The 22,354-nt window shown below is 37.2% G+C and overlaps 1 protein-coding gene across 4 annotated transcripts in view; it reads left to right on the top strand.

Moving 5' to 3' along the window:
• The window catches only part of LOC149228836 (DExH-box ATP-dependent RNA helicase DExH3-like), a 374,845-nt gene that overhangs the window by 61,606 nt on the left and 290,885 nt on the right, over positions 1–22,354 (top strand). For all 4 annotated transcript variants that reach the window (XM_089378388.1, XM_089378389.1, XM_089378387.1 and 1 more), the window contains exon 5: positions 10,659–10,754. In XM_089378388.1, the coding sequence (XP_089234514.1) occupies positions 10,659–10,754 (96 nt within the window). The remainder of the gene's footprint in view (positions 1–10,658; positions 10,755–22,354) is intronic.

The following is a 22,354-nucleotide window of genomic DNA, read 5'->3' as shown; positions in this document are numbered from 1 at the left end:
TCAGAGGAGGATAATTTTTTGGGTTTTTTCACTCACTTTTAACCCCAAAGTCGGGGTGACGGTTTGAAGGTTGAGCCTGTAACACATCATAGTGTCTAGAGTCGATGTATATTACCATACTAGATCACACAAAAAATTTCTTGGAATTTGGTTAGGTCTAGGTAGTTATTTTTAAATTTTTAGATTTTCCGCACTACGAAAATTGCACTAAAAATTGTACTTGTATTGTAATAAGTGATGTCTAGAGAAGTTGTATGGGGTATGAGTAATGAAATTTGCACTTCTCACCCTCAACTTTCTATATGACACACTTTGAGGGTTAAAAATGTGTTTGTAACACTCAAAACCCACTTTTTCTAAGTTTAGTGGGAAATCGAACAATTAATTAAGCTAGAAATTAAATAAATGGAGAAAATAAATATCCATATATGCTAAATGTTATGGAAATGAGGTGGAAAATTATGGGGGAGTTAAAGTGATGTCCCAAGGTGATGTGGACTCCTAAAATCAAGGAAATGACATGTGCTCAAATAAAATCGATTTTCTGGCATTAAATGAGAATGCTGCTTACTTGGAAATTCGAATTTGTGAGGTTGATGCACATTTGGGAGGATTTGAGAGAATATTTGGTGGAGATTTTTGTGGGAAATTGTCCCCACATGGGTTACCACCCATATATACTTGTCATTCTATCATAAAATTCGAATTTGGCACATAGGGGATGAATAAAATGATGTCCACTTGCCAGAATTTGATTTTTACACTTAGCATTGGAGTTCCATTCAACAAATTCGAATTTCTGTTTGGGATTGTCACCTCATGCCATTTGTTTAATCGCTTCTACAGTGAGATTGACTCCCATAGTTCTATATAATAGAGCCTTGAGCTCTCATATGTATGATATTGTTACTAGTTATTGTGCTTGCGGAAGTGCTGCTGCCTTGAACACTTTCCGAAATATCAACAAAGACTTTGGGGTTTCATTCATGAGGAGTTTCTTTTTTTCGAGTGTGATGAATTGTTGATCATTGGTACAATTCTTTTACTCATGCTTTGATCTAATTTGTTTCCATATGCTCTTGTAGATTTGTTAATAGAGCTATCTTGCATTGACATTTGATTTAGAAGTATGCTCTAGGTATAGAATGCTCTAGTTGGTTTTAAATAAATCTCTAGAGTCTCTTATCATTGTTTATTGTTGAATCTATATGGAACTAATTACTGATTGAAGTTTTGTAAAGAGAACATCTTGTTGGGATCACAAAATTAAGCGCGAGGGGAAGTATTTGAAGAGACCAACCCACTCTTGATACATTCTTAAAGGAGCTCTCATTTGTTCTTTGAGCCTTCATAGTCTTCTTACAAAGTGGTTTTGCATGGGTTTTTGGAACATAGCTTGTACACAAGCTGAGTACTTTTAAATTTAAATTTCTTTTAAAAAACAATGTACTTCATTTCTTTCATTTGCTGGCTAAGAGCTTGAAGATGGCTAAGCAAAGACGAGAGGTTACTCTCACTATTTAGCTTAGCCTTTTGTGAATTATAATTGTACATATACATTTTATCTTGCTGATTTTTTCATTAATACTTAACTTACTTTGAAGCCATTGTTTGGATTGTTTGTTAACTCGTGTGGCAGATTTTGAGGAGGAACCTCCCGCAACATCTAACAAGTCCTTGTAGGAACTTTGGCAAGTGTTGGGGGTTCAATTTCCAAGGATGCAATGAGCCTTTTTTGAGGCTTATTTTGGCCAAAGTCGAGTTCACTAGAGGGCTGCCCATTTTCCTCTCTAAGCCGTGGGAATTCGGAGGAAACTTTCACCTTGTTTCCCTTGGATAAGTTTTGTGAAATCTTGTCATTACTTTCTCAAGAAAGGAGGTCTAGTGTCCAAGTTTTAAGCAATTATTGTGAAGACTCTCTGAAGTTTAGTTGAGGACTTTGAAGGGCCTTCTTCTCACTGTAATATTAATAAAAGATCTAATTTGCTTGTGGGAGCTTGGGATTTCTCCCATGGTATCCTATTTCCCCATTTAAAGGGAGGCTTCTCTTGGGTGGATTGACATTTGCATGGTTTAAACTTTCACACTTCATTCACTTACATGCATGCTTTAATTGAGAATTAACACAACCTCACTATCACATTTCATTTTTAAGTTAAAGTTTGTTACAATTTCATTTGAGCTTTGCATTTTCTATCTCATTGTTGCTTGGAGCTACAAGCTTACACTTTACTTTGGGCAATTCATCCTTTACATGCAAGCATTTTATATTCTTAACAAACTTTGATTCGTTACCATTTACCTTGGTAAATTGTTTCATGAGCACTTGAATACATGCTTCATTTTTATGCTACATTGTTATCTTGAATATTGGAGCAATTTATTGTCATTGTCTATTTGAAACAAATTTTACTTTCAAGCAAATTACTTGTATCATTTTAATTCATTGATGAGACACATGCAACACTTGTAAGCTAATTTTATTCCTCCAATTGAGGTTATAATTGCAACTTATGTTGAACACTATTTCATTTTCAAGCATTGCAAATCAATCTCTCTTTTGGGGAAAAAACTTACATGCATTTCATCTAGGCATTTTAGTATAGGAAGGCCCCAAGCCTCATTAAAATTTTACCTCCAACATAAGTTGGTTGAAGTAGATATCTTAGGGATCCTCTACTCCTCTATTGACTCCTCACTGTGAGATCTATATCTTTGGGCGAGGGTGAGGTTTGAGGATTGAAGAGTTAAATTGTAATTTTGTTGTAGAGATAATTAATAAAATTAACCAAGAGCACTTTCCATTACATTTACTTTACTTGTTTCTTCATGGTTTGAGTTTTCATATGCAAAGTCTATTCCAAAAGCAAGTATTGTAATCCTTTCAAACAAGTGCTTTCTTTGCATGCTTCAAGTCTACTTGCATATTGATGTCTTGGTTTACCATTTCCTTTCTTTTACATTTCCAAGTTAATTACTAATTTTTGGGTTTTGGCAAGATATGTTTCACATGTTTTGATTTATAAAGTTGATTATTTAAAAAAAAACATTTTTGTATCTTACATATCTTGTGCTAACAATTTTTGTTTACATTTTAGGGTTACTTTGCTTTCTCTTTTGAGAGCATTGCATTTTACTTTGAGCAAATATATCTTTAAATTTTTGAGCAAATTCCTTATAAGGCATTGGTTTTATGGTTTTTGTCATATTAATGATTGACATTGTTATTTCAAGTTGCTCACTTCATATTTGCTCATAAATTCCTAAAAGTAATTCATTTTCAATATAACACTCTCCAAGAAACTCACATCTTTTAACTTAACTTTCCATTAGGGACCACCCCCCTTAGCTAACTTAGGAGATAGCTGAAAAGGAGAGAGTCGAGATTAGTGTGGCAGCCCCTTCTCTGAGTTCCCTGGCACCAACCACACCTTGTGGGGTTGAAGGCTTTTCTCATTAACTTGTAGGTAGGTGTAGGCGGTAGGGTCAATAGTACCCTCATAATAAGTCGAATTGAGAGAGGGTGATCTGATATGCCCTTTAGTGAAGATCTTTTATTCCATCTTGAAGCCGATTTGAAGAAGATACTTTTGCTTGGTCTTGGAGGGATTTCTTACTCATTTAAAGACTTTTATAAATATGTAACATGCCCAAGAAGGGTCCTTCATTCATGACATAGACTCAATTTGACTTTTATGACTAGATGACAAATCCTAAAGGCTCACAATGGGAGCCATCATTAAAAATAAAATTCCTTGCTCATGAAACTTATGATACAAGCATTATAATAATAATTTTATTTTTCTTCTTTTCATCAATTACATAAAATCACAATTACACGTGTCATTATGAAGACCAAACCTAGTTACATTTTTCAACACGTTCTACTACTTTTGTATGGTTGAATTTCTGAAGTATAGTTGCTTAATGATATACTGGAAAAATTAAAAGAAGATCAACATCATTAGAAGTAATTATCAATTTCAGAACTATTGTGCTTGTATCTATCACACTTCAAAAATCAACAAAGGGAAATGCCGATGGTTTTCACCCGAATTCGAAGAATTGGAGCGCCATAATATTACCTCTAGCCAATTCTTGTATAAAACCAACATTTCTATCTTGTAACCTCTCAAAAGGGGCTTTTCATTCTTTGATCCTTCAAAGGATTCTTGGAACATTCTTAAGTTGATTCTCCTCCCTTTGTTTTCTCTTGGTTTTAATCTCCTCTTTTTTGTGGGGGATCAAATCAAGGATTGTAATCTAATCCATCTTCCCCATTTGGGGAAGTGTCTTGTGGTTGAGTGATTTGCATTTTCTTATCATTTATCAAATTAACGTAGAATAGAATATCCACATTAGAATAGTTTGCAATTTACTCATTTCATGTAATCCAATTTTTCATTCTATTGACTATCTAGAGTAGTTCTAATTTCCTTTCATTAGATATCTATTTTGGTTACTTTTTCTTTGCATTCAAGCAATTCTCTTTCTAGATTAGATCTATTCTCAATTTCAATAGTTAGATTTACTTTTCAAGAATTAATTTACCTCCAGCTTGCTGGTTGAAGTAGTTTAAATTAGGGACCCTTCGTCCCCTAAGTCTTCGTATTCTAAGATCGGGGCCCCGACGATGATAAGGCTTGGGGAAAAAGTTGAATTGTAACTTGCTTTCTATTTTGCAATCAATTGATTTGACCTCAAGTGATAACTTGATTCTAGTCTAAAACAAACCAACAACACACTCCATTACATTTATATTGAACACTCTTGTATGTGGTTGTCTTTCATTGCCATATTCATTTCAAGTAACATTTTACTTTTGGGCTTTTCATTTCCAAGTACTCACTTTCAAGCATAATCACAAAATTTACTTTTGAGCATTTACTTCTGCAAAGCTCTTTACTTGGCATTGGTTATTACTCACATCATTTGCTTTCAAGTTTTCCATTCGTATTGTCATTGCTATATCTCACACTTGTGGATGGTTCTTATGCTCACGAGTTGATTCACATGCCTTGAGTGGTTTTTGCTATCATTTGTATATTGGTGGATGAATGTATTTGAGTCATTGTAATTAACTCCTAGAACTTGACTTGTTTAACATAGATTAGTCAAGTCTTAGTTATTTTAATAAGGTCCACCCCCTTGGCTTCGCTAGGAGTTAGCCTAGAAAGGAGTTGAGATTTGAGTGACAACAACTCAACTCAAAACTTGTCCCCAAGGCCACACCGAGTGGGGTTAACGATTATCTCTACGATAATCCTAGGGGTGGATTCAGGAAAAAACATTAGGCATATGGAGTTTAGGAATCAAACTATTCTAGGATTTCCTTAGAGAGATAACAAGATCCAAACAAACTAGGGAAACTAAACTAACTTACCATAGGGTTTGAGATCAAGGCTCTCAAATTTTCAGGATGACTAAGGGAAAGAAAAAACTATGTATTGCTCAAATACTTGGTAGGAGGGTTTAGTTTAACAAGGACAACAATGCAAATATGAAATAAACTAACTTAGCACATGGACATTCATCCAATAAATTCTTATACCAAGATGAAGCAAATAAATGAACTTACTCCATCATGCATCATCCAAAGATCCACCATAAGCATCCATGAAAAGAGATCACATCACATTCCAATTTCAGCCAAGAGAAGTTGGTCTACTAGGTCTCCGTGGCGCAAAAAAGAGAAGAAGATTAGTGAGATACAAATGATGCAAGTTGTGACAATGATATAAGGATGTACATGGGTCCCCTTTATATATGATGACAACCAAGCGATTTAATCGTCCAATTTGGTTAAATACCCTTATGTTAAAATTGGCAACTAGGGCCAAACTCCATGTGGGTCATCTTATTTATGGCAACTGATATTTTACTTGGATCCCTCTCATCGAGAGGTGTAGGATTGATGTAAAGATCATCCGGTTCCGATAAGTATTCACGGAGTTATGAATTTATTTGTGTTATAAGACAATTCGTCAAGGTCGGCCAACAATTAAATAAACCCCACATGTGCTCAATGTTTTAGTATATATAGAGGTGGCCTTCAAGTCATTTCAACACACTTAGGATCTTTTCCTCTCTCTACTTGTCTTTGGGTTTTAGTAGGAGGAGAGATCCTAAGGAATAACATTGCCCTGATCCAGAGGGCAGAGAGCCGGAACTATCGAAAAACCGGAACTGCCGGAAATGCCGGAAAAGCCGGAACTGCCGGAAAAGCCGGAAAAGCCGGAAAAGCCGAAAACACTAGAACTGCCGGAAAAGCCGGAACTGCCGGAACTGTCGAAACTACCGGAAAATCTGGAACTGGCAGAACTGCCAGGACTGCCGGGAACAACCAGAACTGTCGGGAACATCCGGAACTGCCAGAACTGCCGAAACAGCCGGAGCATCTGTTTCCGAAGGAGAGCAGCGTGCAAGGGACAACTAACTAACATTAGGACAGTTGTATGGTACTTAGCAGCAAATGCACCAAGCATGCAATGTTACAGCTAGCATGCAAGGGACAACTAGCATGCAACAACAAGCATGCTAGGGACAACAAGCAAGCAAGGGACAACAAGCAAGCAAGGTGCAGCCAACACATAGGTCAGGATGGCAACATGGTGCAACAATGGCACATAATGCAGTATAGTGATGGGTACAGTCATGATTAATGAAGCGTGATGAGATGCAACATAGTGATGATGGGTGCAACATGGTGCAATGCGGTGAAGTGCAGCATGATGACGAAATGCAGCACAACGATAGGTGAAGGAGTCACCTTGGAGAATTAGTTGAAGCAACATGTCTTCAACTGATCTCGTGTATCATCTTCTTAGAGATGATCTATGCTCTTATCTAGATAAGTCAAAGTGTTGACTTCTGTTGTAAACGTACTATCTCTCTCACTCTCTGCTGAACTATTGAAGAACATACAAGAAAAATTGGTCAAGGGTTTCCCCACATTGGGGTTTGTCCTTGGCTAGCCACATCTTGTGTCCTCTTGTCTTGGCTTGTCTTCTGCGATTTATGTTTATGTTCTATCTGCAGTTTACTTTAATGCTAATGTGATTGCTAATCTGGAAAAGATATGGAGCTAACTGTGAAAATTGAAATAAATTGCTCTAAGCATGGAACATACCTAAAATTAATACCATAGAAATAGAAAGTTTATGATACAAGGTGGATAGGTCATGAAGCCATCCCCCAAAGATATCCCCTATAATGAATAAAAACGAAAAATAGCCTCAAATAACCCACACTAGTGAATACAAATGCCTCCAAGGGTGGTGTCATCATAAAAAATGCATGAAAAGGTGCAATTAATGGCTCAAAGGGTTTGTCTCGTTATCTCATCCCATAAGTCATGTCTCATCATCCAAAGTGGTGCCTCATCACCAGAAGAACCCTCGTAACTTGTAAGCCAACATCATCCTCCAAAATGTCTACATCATCATCAAATGAAGCTAGGGTATGATGTCATCCAGCCAGGGCATAACATTGTCATGGTAGAAGTTGTAAAATCCCTCCAAAGGGATCACATTTCATCATCATCGAGAGATGAGCAACTTACATCAAGAAGGTTCAATGTCAGTCTGAGGTGGCCCTATCATCTCAAGAGTATACTACTCTCATCATCTTTGCCCAATCCTCATCAAGGTCAACACTACTCAAAGGTGCCCCAACGCCCTCCAACAAGTGCTTTGTGTCATCATGGAACGTGGCTAGATGCCCTTTATGAGTATTGGAGAAGCAACACATTATTCCTCAAGGGATCTTAGCTGCACTTGGAAGAAATGTCTAGCACATACTCGAGGAATCAAATGAGATCAATATCATGGGCACAAGAACCATAAGAGCATCAAGGTGGACCATATTCAATGTCAAATCCATCAAAGTACTTTGCACAAGTATCATCTTCAAATATCTTGCTAGCTTATGACTGTATACAAGTTACCACATTTAGGTATTGGAGGGTTATCATAGGTCCCTATTAGGTGGTTTCAACCTAAGGGGAGGAACTATTCCTAGGCCGACCCCTTCAAATGATAGGTGCAAGTGATATATAATATGGCTTGAGTTTTACTGCATGAATGGTGTCATAATCTTATATGAGGTTATGTAAAGCCATCATCCATAAGTGCCTTTACAAAGGGAACACTTGGCTGTTTGAGTTATCTTCCCTTGCCTTTGTTTTTCCAACCCTTGATTTGCCTTTTTCTTCTCTTTAACTGGCTTGTTTAACAAGCTTCATTTATTATCATGTAAATATGATATAAGCCCCCTTTAATGATGGGTGCTTTATTGTTTTATTGGGAGCAGGATGTTCGTTGAGAGTTTTTTAATTTCAATAGGCGTGAAATATGCATGGAACTCTAGGGACAAGTGGCTACATAAGAAGGGGGTAGAGCTCAAGATAATTTGGCTTTTGATTTGCTTTACATCCCTTGCCATTCTTTTGCATTTTAATGCTTGGCTTATGCTTTTTCTTTTTGTATATCTGAGTCAACCTCGGGCATTTCCAGCCCCGTTCTCTTATGTGATGAGGTATACAGGGAACTAGTATGAGCCATTGACAACCACTAACCAAAAGGTGGGATAGTGAAACAAGGGAAACATGGCAAGTGTTAAGTATGAATATCATGGACATCCCACCACCATCAGAGCCTCCTATTTGTGCGCCTCTTAGATAGTGAAAGAAAGACCCTAAGGAGGGTCACATTGGACTAGGAGTAAATGATAACCACCAAGGTGAAATAAGGAAACAAGTATACATCCCAAACATCATGGTCTATAATGCAATTTCAATCCATGATCCATACTAGAATGCCAAAAACATTAAATGAAAACACTTGCATGCAAAAATGGATAATGTACGTCATAATAGATGACTCCACCTTCATTGGAAAAATACACTGGATAGATGAATGTACAGACTGAATAATGGGTGAGAGGCATCTAAGGCTGCTGTTTGTGGATCATGGATGGGCTGCTGGTTGGAAAACTGCGTCAAAGGAGAAATTTTTTCCTAGGGTTATACCCATGTATATAAATGTGTAACAGTCTACAAACAGCTCGAAGAAATCTGCTAAATGGCATTGTCAAATACTACATGGACCAGGAAAATTATTGTTTTAAAATCATTTCATGTTATGCTCTAAATATGAACTAGGCCTTGGGGCAATATAATTTGTACTTTCACTCTTCCTTTGAAGAAATTTCAACCCCCACTCTGGTTATCAGTTTTCCTTATCACTCCATGCATTTAGTTTTAAATCCAAGCATGATAAAAATTCTAAAATCTGGAAATGACAATAATTTTCTGAAAAGACAAATTTAGAGATTTCACAACTGCTGAAATTGCAGAAATAAAACACAGCAAAATTATAACAGCCACACACAGAAAATAACACAGTGATTTTTGGTCAATGTGACTCTGGAAAAACCCCCTACAACTCTTGGGGAAAACCAGTTTGAGAGCTCTTTTTTATTTCTGAAAATGCTTTTACAGAGAAACTGAAATACATAGTAAAAATTCCAGCAACCATAAATTACAACTTATCTCGATTTCCATGCTTGAACTCCACCGCGAACATCGTGCCAATCAGCAAACAACCAATACAGAATTTTTTACAGCAATAAAACAAATTAAATGTTGTATGACCAGCCTCGAAAAAATGTGCCCAGAACTTGCTGTCCCTCTTCCTCGATTTCTGTCTTTCCCCTGCTGTACGGTTTTCCTTAGGATGTGTGCCAATAAATGCTGCTGCCCAGATTTGCTGAATGCCTTCTTGCTGCTCTCCTTGACTTCCTCACTGCTCCGAATTTTTCTCTTTGCTCTCTTTTCTCTTTTTCTCAAATGTTCATAAAAGAATGAATGATCTTTTCCTCTTTTCTTTTCCTTTTATTCTCTAAATGACCTTTTGGGTTACCCTAAGATCTAATGGCTGAGATTCAATTAGATCTAGGGATGAGAATAAATGTGCATTTAATTCTCACTTTCTATTTTTTAACTCACCCACTTAAATAAAGACCCACTTAGCCTTTTATTTCCATAGTCACTGTTTCACTTTCTAATTCTTCATTGAGTTTAATAAAGTCACCTTTAAATTAGAATGTAACTTTACCACTTATAAAGTCACTTTTAAATTAGAATGTGACTTTACCACTTATAAAGTCACTTTTAAATTAAATTGACTTTACCACTTATAAAGTCACTTTAGTAGAAAAGTACAAATAAATTTGGACACTTTTCCCTAGGCCAAAGATCAAAGCCTTAGGGAACCACTTGTCCTCCGGAACCCAAATTTTAACATCCTTTACTTGGATGCAAACTAATAAGCCAGAGATTTATTCTGTATGGAGGCAAACAGATTTGTATGGTCATTGCAATACTTTTTGAAGCCACTGTTATTTTGTGGGAGGTAGTTGGAAATGTTTAATCTAATTATTTATTTAAAGATATCATGTTTTTGTATTCATGTACAATTAAAAGAAATCAATTTTGTCTTAACACTGTACTTACTACAAGGCTTGATATTAGATAATATTGTCTTTTGTAAATCATATTTTGATTTTAGAAAAGAATTTTTGCCTTTAGATGCATTCAGGTTGAAAATAGTTCATATGTTTTGAATTCATACTGCATTTTGGACTGATTCATTTTGTAGGAATCACCAGAAGGGCAAAAGATGCTATCCTTCCGCAGATCTCTTCCTGCTTACAAGGAACATGATAAATTGCTTCAAGCCATTGCGAGGAATCAGGTTTGTTAATAAGTGCCGATTCCCAGTTTTAACAAAGTTTGTGTTCTGTCTTGTGGTTATTTTGCTGATTGTGGTTTCTGCTGTTCTGCTAGAGAATGTTTATCATGACAATTCTAAGATTTCTTCCATGTATTTATTGAGTTGCTTTGCTGCAGATCTCCTCAATTGGCTTTCCCGTTGCTTTATTTCTCACTAGTTAACAAAATTGTAATTGATGGGTTAATATATTATTGTGAATTAGTTCTTCTTGATGCCTGTTAAATCAGTTATTATTGTCAGTACATCACTTATTGAAGCCTATTTCAAGCATTAGATTTAGTCTCACTTCAGAAATTTTCTATAAGGCTATCGCTTTTCAAAGCATAAGCTTGGGTTTTAATTATGCTATTTTTGATGTTCCCCATTGTAATTTTTATTTTCAGTATCTTGCTATTACTGGCAATATGACTCATATGTCAATTGTGATCCTAAGCAGACATATAAACTTTCTTGTGATTTGTTACTATAGCCACACATGTAAGGTCCTATTAAGTTTTAACTGAACAAAACAAATCATGATGCAAGTTGAAGGTATTTTAATGGAACCATTTGTTGGGGGTCAAATAGGTATTAGTTGCAAAGTAATTGGGGGCTAATTGGAGTTCAACCCTTAGGGTAATGACCATTTAATACATTTTACATGATTTGCATTATTGCACAGATGAGATATACCTAGTCTCTTATACTTCGATAGCAATAATTTAAATACTTTCTGGAATGCAATTTCTTCTGCATTTTACTGTGTAGGCGGGAGGGAGGAAGGGAGAGTTCTTTAGTATTTTTTTGAAGATGAAGTCCTTGTTTCCTAAGTTGTAAAGGTCGGGATCTGAATGGTAGCAATATTGGTTTCCATTGCTATTTAAAGAATTCTTCATGCTTGTGGATGAAATAGATAGCAATAAAAATGCAGTTCTATGATTTATGCAGAAAAAATACAGGGAATCAATATCAATACAAACTAGTGAATTTGAAAAAATTGTCCATTTTAAGACTGTCTGGAAGTTGTGTGAAATCTTTAGAGTTAACTTTGGTGTGAAGCGACATGGATAGTAGATTTATGGGGTCTTCTGGAAGGAGTTGTTCAGACTTGTGGGGACTGAGGTGACACCGAGCACTAGTTACCGCCCACAGAGTGATGAACAAACAAAGATAGTCAACAAGTGGCTGGAGGGCTATCTTAGGAATTATGTATCTGGCCGACAAAAGACATGGGTAAAGCAGTTGCATCTTGGGGAGCACTGAAACAACACCACTTTTCACATGTCAATTGGTTTGACTCCCTTCAAAGGCGCTCTACATATGATGCCCCAACATTTGCAGTTCGTGTATTTGGGGATAGCCTTGCCCCCTTGGCCAAAGATTGGATTCAGGAGAGCCAGGATATCTTATGATTCCTCAAGGACAACTGGCACATGGCTCAGAACCAGTAAAAGGTGTATGCTAACAAGCACAAAATAGAGTGCAACTTTGAAATGGGAGACATGGTATGCCTACGTGTTCAATCCGACAAGCAGTCATCACTTAAATCAAAGGGAGCAGAAAAACTGAAACCTAGGTTCTACGGGCCATATAGGATCGTGAGACGAGTTGGAGAAGTGGCCTATGAGCTTGAGCTTCCTGAAGGATGCAAAATTCACAATGTATTCCATGTTTCGCGTCTCAAAAAGGCCTTAGGGAAACATATAGTCACTTCCATTGAGCTCCCAGCATTGGACGAGGAAGGAGAACTAGTTCTGGTTCCGGAGGAGATTTTGGAGACTAGGGAGCGAAAGTTTAAGGAATAGGATTGTGAATGACTGCCTAGTGAAATGGAAGGATTTACCTTTTGAGGATGCCACATGGGAGGATGAATAGGTGCTCAAACATCAAGAGTTGAAGTTGCTTGAGGGCTAAGTTGCACAAAACGGGGAAACGGGTACGAGTTTCCGAAATGGGCACGGGTACGAAACGTGACCCCCCCCCAAATTTTGGAAACAGGGAAACGCGATATATATATATATATATATATATTAGGACATTTAAGAAATGTTATGTGCAATCATAAAGCATACATGATACATTATAATTTATTACATTTAAAGTTTAAACATTATGATTAAATTTACATCACATTTACTCATGAATGATCACATAATGAAAATAGCAATATCGGAATATCCAAAATCAACCTTTATTATATATCCAAATCTCAAAATCAGCTTTCATTATATATATGAGGCTGCAAGTACAATAAAGACTATGAGGCTGCAAGAACTATAAAGACAAAAGACCACTGCTCTCTTCCTCTTTTCTCCTTTGCTAAAATCGTTCGTCTCCAAGAAAAACAACTTGCTCAATTGTGTGATGAGGGAATGAGGCGAGAGTCTTTTTATAACTTGAGAGAGGCATCTAGAAGCATCCACAAGATATTTTATTCACCCAATAAAAAATTAGAACTGAAAAAAAAAAAAAAAAAAAAGAAAAATCCCAATATGAAGTGGAAACTCTGTCGTACGACCTAGATACTCCATCGTACTGGCCACGTTTCCCCAGGCTGGAAACTCGTTTCCAGGCCATAAGGTACACGTTTTTGCGTTTCCGTTTCGTTTCCTTGTTGAAACAGACCTAGGGGCAACGTTTCTTGCAACATAGCTTGAGGGCAAGCAATCTTGGGCGGTGAGGACTGTAATGTCCCCAACTGCTTAGAAGACATAAGATGGTGTTCCGCTAGCCTATTAAAGTTCCTGTAGGCGAAGGCGGGGAAAAATTTAATAAGGGAACATGATTTGCTTAGGAAAAACATTATAAATGCTTAAAAGGGGAAAATGGGAACATATCCCAAGCTAATGAAAAGTCATTCTCATTTTATAAAATGAAAAGTTCCTAAAGTGACTTTATAAAAAATTAAAAGGGTAAAATGGCGGCAAAAGTGGCCACTAAATTATAAAAGGGTAAAACTGAGGAGTCCGTCCTCATTTTGTCACTTGCATTTTGAGAAAAAGGAGCTCTTGGAGAGTTTTTGGAGAGAATCTTAGGGTTTGAGAAACCATAGCCGCCATTGCTAACTTTGGTGTTGAAACTATTCACTCTAGTTGGTTCAGAGAGTGGAATCACTCAAATTTCATCATTGCGCTATCAAGGAGAAAAATATTTGCAGAAGATAATGAGGTAAAAATGTATGATCAATTGATTTTATCTTTTGATTTTGTGTTTTCTGTATACCATCTTACAGGGTGGAGTCCAAGACAAAACTGAGGACAAATCACTTGCTGAAGATGGTCAAGATTAAGTTTGTTGAAGGGGGTCAAAGTTCAAGCTTTCTAAGTGCGAGTTTTCTCTGTTTAAGTAGTTGAGCATCTCTGAGGTTATTTGGGTTGAATTTCCAGTCAAGGGGGAAGAGTTTCCCTTCATTTCCATAGGCCAAGTCATTCTCTTCTTAATGTGCCGATATCTGGCTACAAAGGGGCAAGTTTACCTATGTATTTGAGGCTGCATTGTCTCCTTTACATTGTGACTGAGCATACCACACACAAAACTGAGTTTAAGGGTGATTGCTGGGATTGAAGAGAGAATTCTTACAACTGGTGGTCATTATTAGCTCTAGAGAGACCGTGAACACTCTTGCTGAACGTGAGAGCTGATACACTCTTCCTGTGCGTAAATACCTGTCAAACGAGTTTAGGTTTGCTGAAGTTTTCCTTGTGCTGAGTTATGTAGCTGTTGTACAACTGTAGTAGAGGTGAAGAGCAAAGATCTAAGGGTTAATCATAAGTAGAACACACTGCTGACATTGTATAAATGGCTGTCCAATATACTGAAGTTTGCGTCGCTTCTTTATAAGCCAGGTTCCATGTTTTCCATAGTACTGTAGCCTCTGTAATGGAATAGTAAAATGACTGTAATTTCAAGTGTGTGGATAATGCAAAATATTGCCATGTTCTAAGTTATTTTCTAATCATGATCATTTGTATAAGTTGCTGGTTTAAGTCTGGTTTATTTTGCTGAGCACCGTGTAAATATGCATGAGACAAATTAAACAAAAATTGCACCTACAATCATAAGCCAACAAACTATTTGACGAAACTCACCAGTGACAAGTCCAACCAAAACTCATAAATTTGGGGTAAAAGTTAAGGTATTCCTAAGTGGGAATTTTACAGGGAGGGAGCTTACTTAGGCTCTTTTGCATGTTGGAAATACTGGGAGGGGGGTGAATCAATAATTCTTTTACAATTGTCACTTTTATGCCAGTTTATATCACTTAATAAATCAAAAAACAAAACTATACAACAAAAGAATAATTTTATTTTATTAACAAGAATGGTGAGGACTCCAATCCTCTTTTTACAACAATTCAAGTACAATAACACTTCAGGGCTCCAAGAGGAGATGAAGACTCCAATCTTCAATCGAACCAGACTCCAACCTGTACTATACCACCAAGCTCCAACTTGGTCTACTTGAGGACTCCAATCCTCTAGGGCTCCAACCCTCTTATCTGGCTTAGGCTCCAACCCTCTGCTTCTGTTCTTTGGGTTCAACAATTCTCCTAGGCTTCCAATATCTTCTGCAACAAGGCCTAACAATATCTTCAAGATTCTCTTCAACAATGCCCTCAATTAATCTTCAAAACACTTTGTTCATCAATGACAACTTTAGTAGGTGTGTCCAAGACTCTTCATATCATCCAAATAGTCTTCCCCAAAGTTATTCCATGAGGGCTTCAACAATGCATTATGATGTCTCCAAAAATGTCTTCAAGATCAGCTTCTACAAGCCATCCAAAAAGCTTCAAGATGTCTTCAATACTGCTTCAAGAGGTTCCACAATAGGTTTGCACACCACTACTACAATGTCCTTCAACAAGTTTCTTCAATAAGACTTCAAGGGGTCTTCAACACTGCTTTAAGGTCTCCAAAGAAAAGCTTCCAAGAAGTTTCACAACTTCAAAAGATTTTCTTCACAAGGTCTTCAACAATCCAAGTTATGATCCTAAGGCAAACCCTTACAAGCAGTACTGGTCCAAAGGATGTTATCCAAATAAGGTTTGCAAACAATGTCAATACTGTACTTCCAATTTTTCAACCAAGGTCTGCAAACATTATTAATATTGTGCTTTAAAAAGTCTGCAAAATAAATCCAATATTGTTTTTTCAAGGTCTGTAATACACTGCCAAAACTGTGCCTCCAACCAAGGTCTGCAATAGAGATTTCACTGTAAATGCAATCTCAATACTGTGCCTTCAACTCAGATCTGCTCACAAGTCTGTTCAAAGAGTCTAGTCTAAGTCAAGCTTCTAGATGACTTATAGAATGCTCAAGAGGTTGCCTTAATAACAAACTTCAAGTCTACACAAAAGGTCTGCAACAAGGGATTGCTTTAAATGTCTGCAACAAGTCTTCCAAGGGATTTTTAATGGACTTTAATACTGCTGAGGTTAGGGGATGAGTTATGTAACTTGATCAAGGTTTTTCCAACAAGGACAAGGTCTGTACTGCAGCTTTTCCACGGGGATGAATTGCAGGTCCGAATTCTTCAGTATTGCAGATACTACAGGTCCGAGGTTTGACTTAAATTAGACCGCAGAGGGCCTCAAATTAGGCCGCAGGAGGGCGTTAGACTAGGGTTCATAGTAGGCCGTAGGAGGGTGTTAGACTAGGGTTCATATTAGGCCGTAGGAGGGCCGAAATTCTCCAAGGAAGAGCTCACAAATAGGTCTGTAACAGGTCTGCAATTTTAATTAATTTGGAACTTGGATAGGGTTTCACCAGCCCAAGAATATTCCCTGCAACAACTCGGATTTGCAATAGTAATTACCCAAGACAAATACGTGAAATCTTCAGCTCCAAAGTCCGTTTCTTTGATCCTTAACCTCTATTTCATATGTGAGTTTTTTTTTCTTGGCTGTGCTCGTAATCTGAAATGATGAGTTTAGCTTGCTATATATACTTGTTCGAATGTTTTGAGATGAGACAGGTCAGTGGGCATGGACAGTGCATACTTGAGGGCCGACCTGTACATAATTTTTATTTTGAATTAATCTTAATCAATTTCAGTGTTTGTTGCTATTCAAACGTAGGTTGGGGATGTCTCATCAACTTTTATGATTTTGGATATGTATGCAAGTAGCAGTCACACCAAATGGTGACACTTATTTTGTTGGACATTAACACAATATTTATTTATTCATCCGAATCTCAAGCAAATAAATATGCATAGTTTCCCACATGGGCTGCATAAAATTGTTTCCTTTCAAAGTAACTTAAAGGTTGGCCTTGTACTTGTTGCACTCATCATTCGAATCATTAGCTTTGTATCTAATACAATCGAAGTTTCCACAGTCCAACACCCTTCCATTTGCTTCTTATGGGAAGGCTCTACAAGAGTTTATAGCATGCTAGGGCTTAATGTTTAGGATATATTTTTTATGCATCTATGATTTTCATTAACAAGGGCTAGGATATCATCTAGAGCTAGGGTTCCTATTGGTTGCATCAACAGGGGCTAGAGCTTTATTTACATTTGTCTTTTAGGGCATATATAGGGTTAGCATCTAAGGCTTTTTTAGGATATTAATACACTTAGGGCTAGGGTTTGTCATTATCATGCATACATGTGCCTAGGAGTGTTAGGATATTCCGACACATAGGAAATAGTTAAGTATAACTTGGTCTAGTGTAGAGTTAGGTAAAGTGTGTTTCTTTACTATGTACTTTTGTAACTTACAATCCGATGGTCACGATATGTAGTGATCCGACAGTTCATTCTCTCCTCGGTATTACCGACGTTTGATCCGTGGCTTAACACCCGATTGGTCCATGATCTCTATTTAAAGACCATGGAGGGTCATTTGTAGGGTAACCGTTTATGAGAGAAGCTTATGTAAATTTTCATTTTATTAATAAATTGCTTGAAGTGGCCGTGTTGGCTCAGGCCGTGGATTGTTTCCCTCTTTGAGGGTTTTAACCACGTCAAGAATATTGGTGTATTGATCTGTGATCTGTTTGTGAGCAGTGTCCTTTGGTGTTCTGTCTAAGGAACTTACCCTGTAAATTCCTACATGGTATCAGAGCTATTTGAGGGCCGCATCTGTCCAAATCTGAAGCTGGTAGAACTGCATTTGACTGTCGTTTCCTAGATCTACTGTTTCTGACTACTTTCGGGCTGAGAGGACTGCTCTATTGTGTTAGGAGCATCTATTCCAGTGAGGAACCCCTTTTGTTTCACGCAAAAAGGTTTCTGATATCCCTAGCTATGTCATTTTTAAGATCTGGAGGTATATAATGTTTTTTGCAGTTTTTAGTTATTTTCTCTCTGTTTATTTCGGTTTATTTATGTCCTTGTTTTTTATTACCGGATCTATACCTTTCATTTCTACGCATGCTCTTTGCCCCGCGACTCTGTGCGATTTGGGCAAATCAGAAACTGAAAGGAAGGATTTTTCTCATGCATATGCTCTTTTCCACCGCGCCATTTACTTCTTATGGGAAGGCTCTACAAGAGTTTATAGCATGCTAGGGCTTAATGTTTAGGATATATTTTTTATGCATCTACGATTTTCATTAACAAGGGCTAGGATATCATCTAGAGCTAGGGTTCCTATTGGTTGCATCAACAAGGGCTAGAGCTTTATTTACAGTTGTCTTTTAGGGCATATATAGGGTTAGCATCTAAGGCTTTTTTTAGGATATTAATACACTTAGGGCTAGGGTTTGTCATTATCATGCATACATGTGCCTAGGAGTGTTAGGATATTCCGACACATATGAAATAGTTAAGTATAACTTGGTCTAGTGTAGAGTTAGGTAAAGTGTGTTTCTTTACTATGTACTTTTGTAACTTACAATCCGATGGTCACGATATGTAGTGATCCGACGGTTCATTCTCTCCTCGGTATTACTGACACTTGATTCGTGGCTTAACACCCGATTGGTCCATGATCTCTATTTAAAGAGCATGGAGGGTCATTTGTAGGGTAACCGTTCATGGGAGAAGCTTATGTAAATTTTCATTTTATTAATAAATTGCTTGAAGTGGCTGTGTTGGCTCAGGCCGTGGACTGTTTCCCTCTTTGAGGGTTTTAACCACGTCAAGAATATTGGTGTATTGATCTGTGATCTGTTTGTGAGTGGTGTCCTTTGGTGTTCTGTCTGAGGAACTTACCCTGTAAATTCCTACATGCTATCAGAGCTATTTGAGGGCCGCATCCGTCCAAATCTGAAACCGGTAGAACTGCATCTGACTGTCGTTTCCTAGATCTACTGTTTCTGACTGCTTTCGGGCCGAGAGGACTCCTCTATTGTGTTAGGAGCATCTATTCCAATGAGGAACCCCTTTTGTTTCATGCAAAAAGGTTTCCGATAGCCCTAGCTACGTCATTTTTAAGATCTGGAGGTATATAATGTTTTTTTGCAGTTTTTAGTTATTTTCTCTTTGTTTATTTCGGTTTATTTATGTCTATGTTTTTTATTACCGGATCTATACCTTTCATTTCTGCGTATGCTCTTTGCCTCGCGACTCTGTACGATTTGGGCACATCAGAAACTGAAAGGAAGGATTTTTCTCATGTGTATGCTCTTTTCCACCGCGCCTTAGTGTGATCTCGGAAAATCAGAAACATTGAGGAAAATTTATTGTTTCAGGGTAAAACTAACTTCAAACCATAAGGTTTGTTTCTTTTGTATGTTCGTGTTGGGTTTTTTGGTTTTTGTTTTGTAGACAAAAAAAGAGCTTTCTCAAGTAAGCACGCACCCCAAAGCTTCAGTGACTAAAAAAAAAAAAACCCCTTCCTCTTTTCCAAAAATTACTAACCTTTTAAACTAGCTCACTTGGTCCAAAGTTACTTTATGAGAATAGAGGTCTTGGGTTCAAGTCTTTCTTTTTGTTGAGTTACTTTTTCAAAAAGCACATGTAGCTTATGTTTTAAAGTTACTTTATGTAAAAGTGTTCTCACCTATTATAAAAAGTGAGTCACTTATAATTCTAAAGTCTTTTTATCTTTTATTCAAGTTACAATTTAGTGGGTAGCTCATAAAGTACCATTGTAAAAGTGACTTTCACTTATTTATAAAAGTGAGTCACATAATCTTTTTTTAAAAAGTGAGCTAATTAGATTTGTGTTTGGAAAGGGGGGGGGGGCATTTTTTTAAATATAACATTATCATTCATTTCCGCATATTCACGCACTTCGTCGGCATCTTCAACAACTTTTCTTCAGAAGCCATAACTTCTTCATCCGGAAGTCGTTTTCAGAGCCGTTTTTTTTGAATCAGCGTAATTTTTCGAGATCTTTCCATTGGAACACTTAGTTTCAGCATCTACAGCTTCAGTTTCTGTTAAAATGGAAAGTCTATGCGAAGTTATTCTTGACAACAACAACTACTTCCAATGGTGGTCCTACATTGTGGATTTACTTAGAAGTAAAGGTCTTTACAGAATAACCTCAGGCCAAGAAACCAAACCTCAAGATGAAGATAAGGCAGCCAAATGGGAAAATAGGCAAGATCAAGCATGTGGGTTGATAGGGATGTCTATTTCTCCAGACCTTAGATTCCATATCGCAGAACTTGATACTCCTAATGAAGCAATGAAACAACTCACTAAAGTTTTTGGAATTGAAAATGAAATTAGAGCCCATCAATTCGAAAATGAGTTGCTTACATTGGACCCCAATGATTTTTCTTCCATTGAAGATTTTTTGTCCAAGTTCAAGACCCTTAGACTTCTCTTGGAAGGTGTTAAGGTTAAGAAAGAAGATGGTAGCCTTATCTGTTCCATTCTTACTAAGTTGGGACCAACATACTTTGTGTTTGTTTCCACCTTCCATTCTACTAGAGAAGCCTTTATTTCTCAAGGACAAGACTACAAGACCCCCTCTTTTGATGCCTTTCGTGATTCTTTAATAAGAGAACAAGAAAAGCTCGTATATCTTGGTCTTTTTAATCTTGGAAACTCTTATAAGAAAGCCTTAACCGCCCAGCAGCAACCAAATCCAAAGAATCCTAAGAAACAGTATCCTAAAAATAATGGTCGTAAACCAAACAAGGGTCCTAAGCAATTTCGGCCTCAAAATGAAAAATCATTTCAACAAAATGATAAGGCAAATAAAAACAAAGGGAAGAAGACTGATAGACATTGCCACTTTTGTAATCGAGATGGCCACTTAGAATCCAAATGCTTTAAAAAGATGGAAGCCTTGGAAGCAGCAATGAAGAAGCATAACATCCATTTGGAGCGCTCTTCAACTTCAACTTCATCTTCAGGTTTAACACTTTCTGCATGTGGTTGTCAAGCATCTCGGTCTAGTTATGCACTAAATGTATCTTCTTCTTCTCATTCTCATGAGTGGCTCATTGATTCTGGAGCTTCTTATCACATGGCCAAAAACAAAGCCATGTTTTCTTCTTTAAATGATTGTAACACCAAAAATATATATGTTGGTGATGATAGATCTCTTAGTGTTGTAGGGACTGAAACCGTTCATCTAGACAATGGTCAATTTAATGATGTATTATGTGTTCCAAGCTTATCCTGCAACCTTCTATCTGTATATCAGATAACTCATTCAGGTGAAGGTAAAATCGTTGAATTTTCACCTCACGATGTTGTAATTAAGGACCTAAGAGATCCTAGACAGATTTTAGCTACTAGCATTACTGATGATTCTACAAGGCTGCATAAGTTTAACAACTTTGGGTCATCAAATCTTCGCTCGGTATTTGTTGCTCATAATGATGAAGTGAGCAAACTTTGGCATGAGCGATTTGGTCACTTAAACTATCGCTCCCTTCAGAATCTATGTAAAGAAAATATGGTGATAGGTCTTCCAATGGTATCTTACAGAGTTGGTGTTTGTTCTGGATGTGTACTCGGAAAACATCATTGGGATGGTTTTGAAAAACGTGCCTCTTGGCATGCCTCAGCCCCTTTACAGCTTGTGCATTGTGATTTATGTGGTCCACTTCCAATTGTTTCATTCTCTGGCTACTAGTATTTCTTAACTTTCATTGATGATTTCTCCAGACGCACTTGGGTATACTTCTTAAAACTCAAGAGTGAAGTATTTAACATGTTCTTGGCCTTTAAGGCCTTTGTTGAAAACAATCTAGACATCAAATTCTTAAGCTAAGATCTGATAATGGCGGAGAATATGTTAGCAACAAATTCATCAACTTTTGCACTGAGAATGGAATTCAAATGCAACATACTGTTCCATATACTCCACAACAAAATGGTGTCGCTGAAAGGAAGAATCACACCTTAAAGGAAATGGCTAATTGTATGCTTCAATCTAAAGGACTTAGTCTTAATTTTGGGCAGAAGCAATTAACTGCGCAAATTACATAGTAAATCGCACTCCTACTAAGGTTTTAAAGAATATCACTCCAGAAGAAGCATGGAGCTCAATTAAACCAGATGTAAGTCACTTTCGTGTTTTTGGAAGTGAAGCATGGGCCCATATTCCAGATGAGAAACATAAAGCTTTAGAACCTAAGAGTGAAAAATGTATTTTTGTTGGATATTCTGAAGATGTCAAAGGATATAGACTTATTCCACTTAAGTCCAAAAATGTTATCATTAG

The sequence above is a fragment of the Pinus tabuliformis genome, chromosome J (genome assembly GCF_031772625.1).
Source record: "Pinus tabuliformis cultivar Carrire ecotype Pingquan chromosome J, CPIR1, whole genome shotgun sequence".
Taxonomy (NCBI): domain Eukaryota; kingdom Viridiplantae; phylum Streptophyta; class Pinopsida; order Pinales; family Pinaceae; genus Pinus; species Pinus tabuliformis.
The sequence above is the reverse complement of the archived record's forward strand: the minus strand, read 5'-3'. Positions and strand labels throughout refer to the sequence as shown.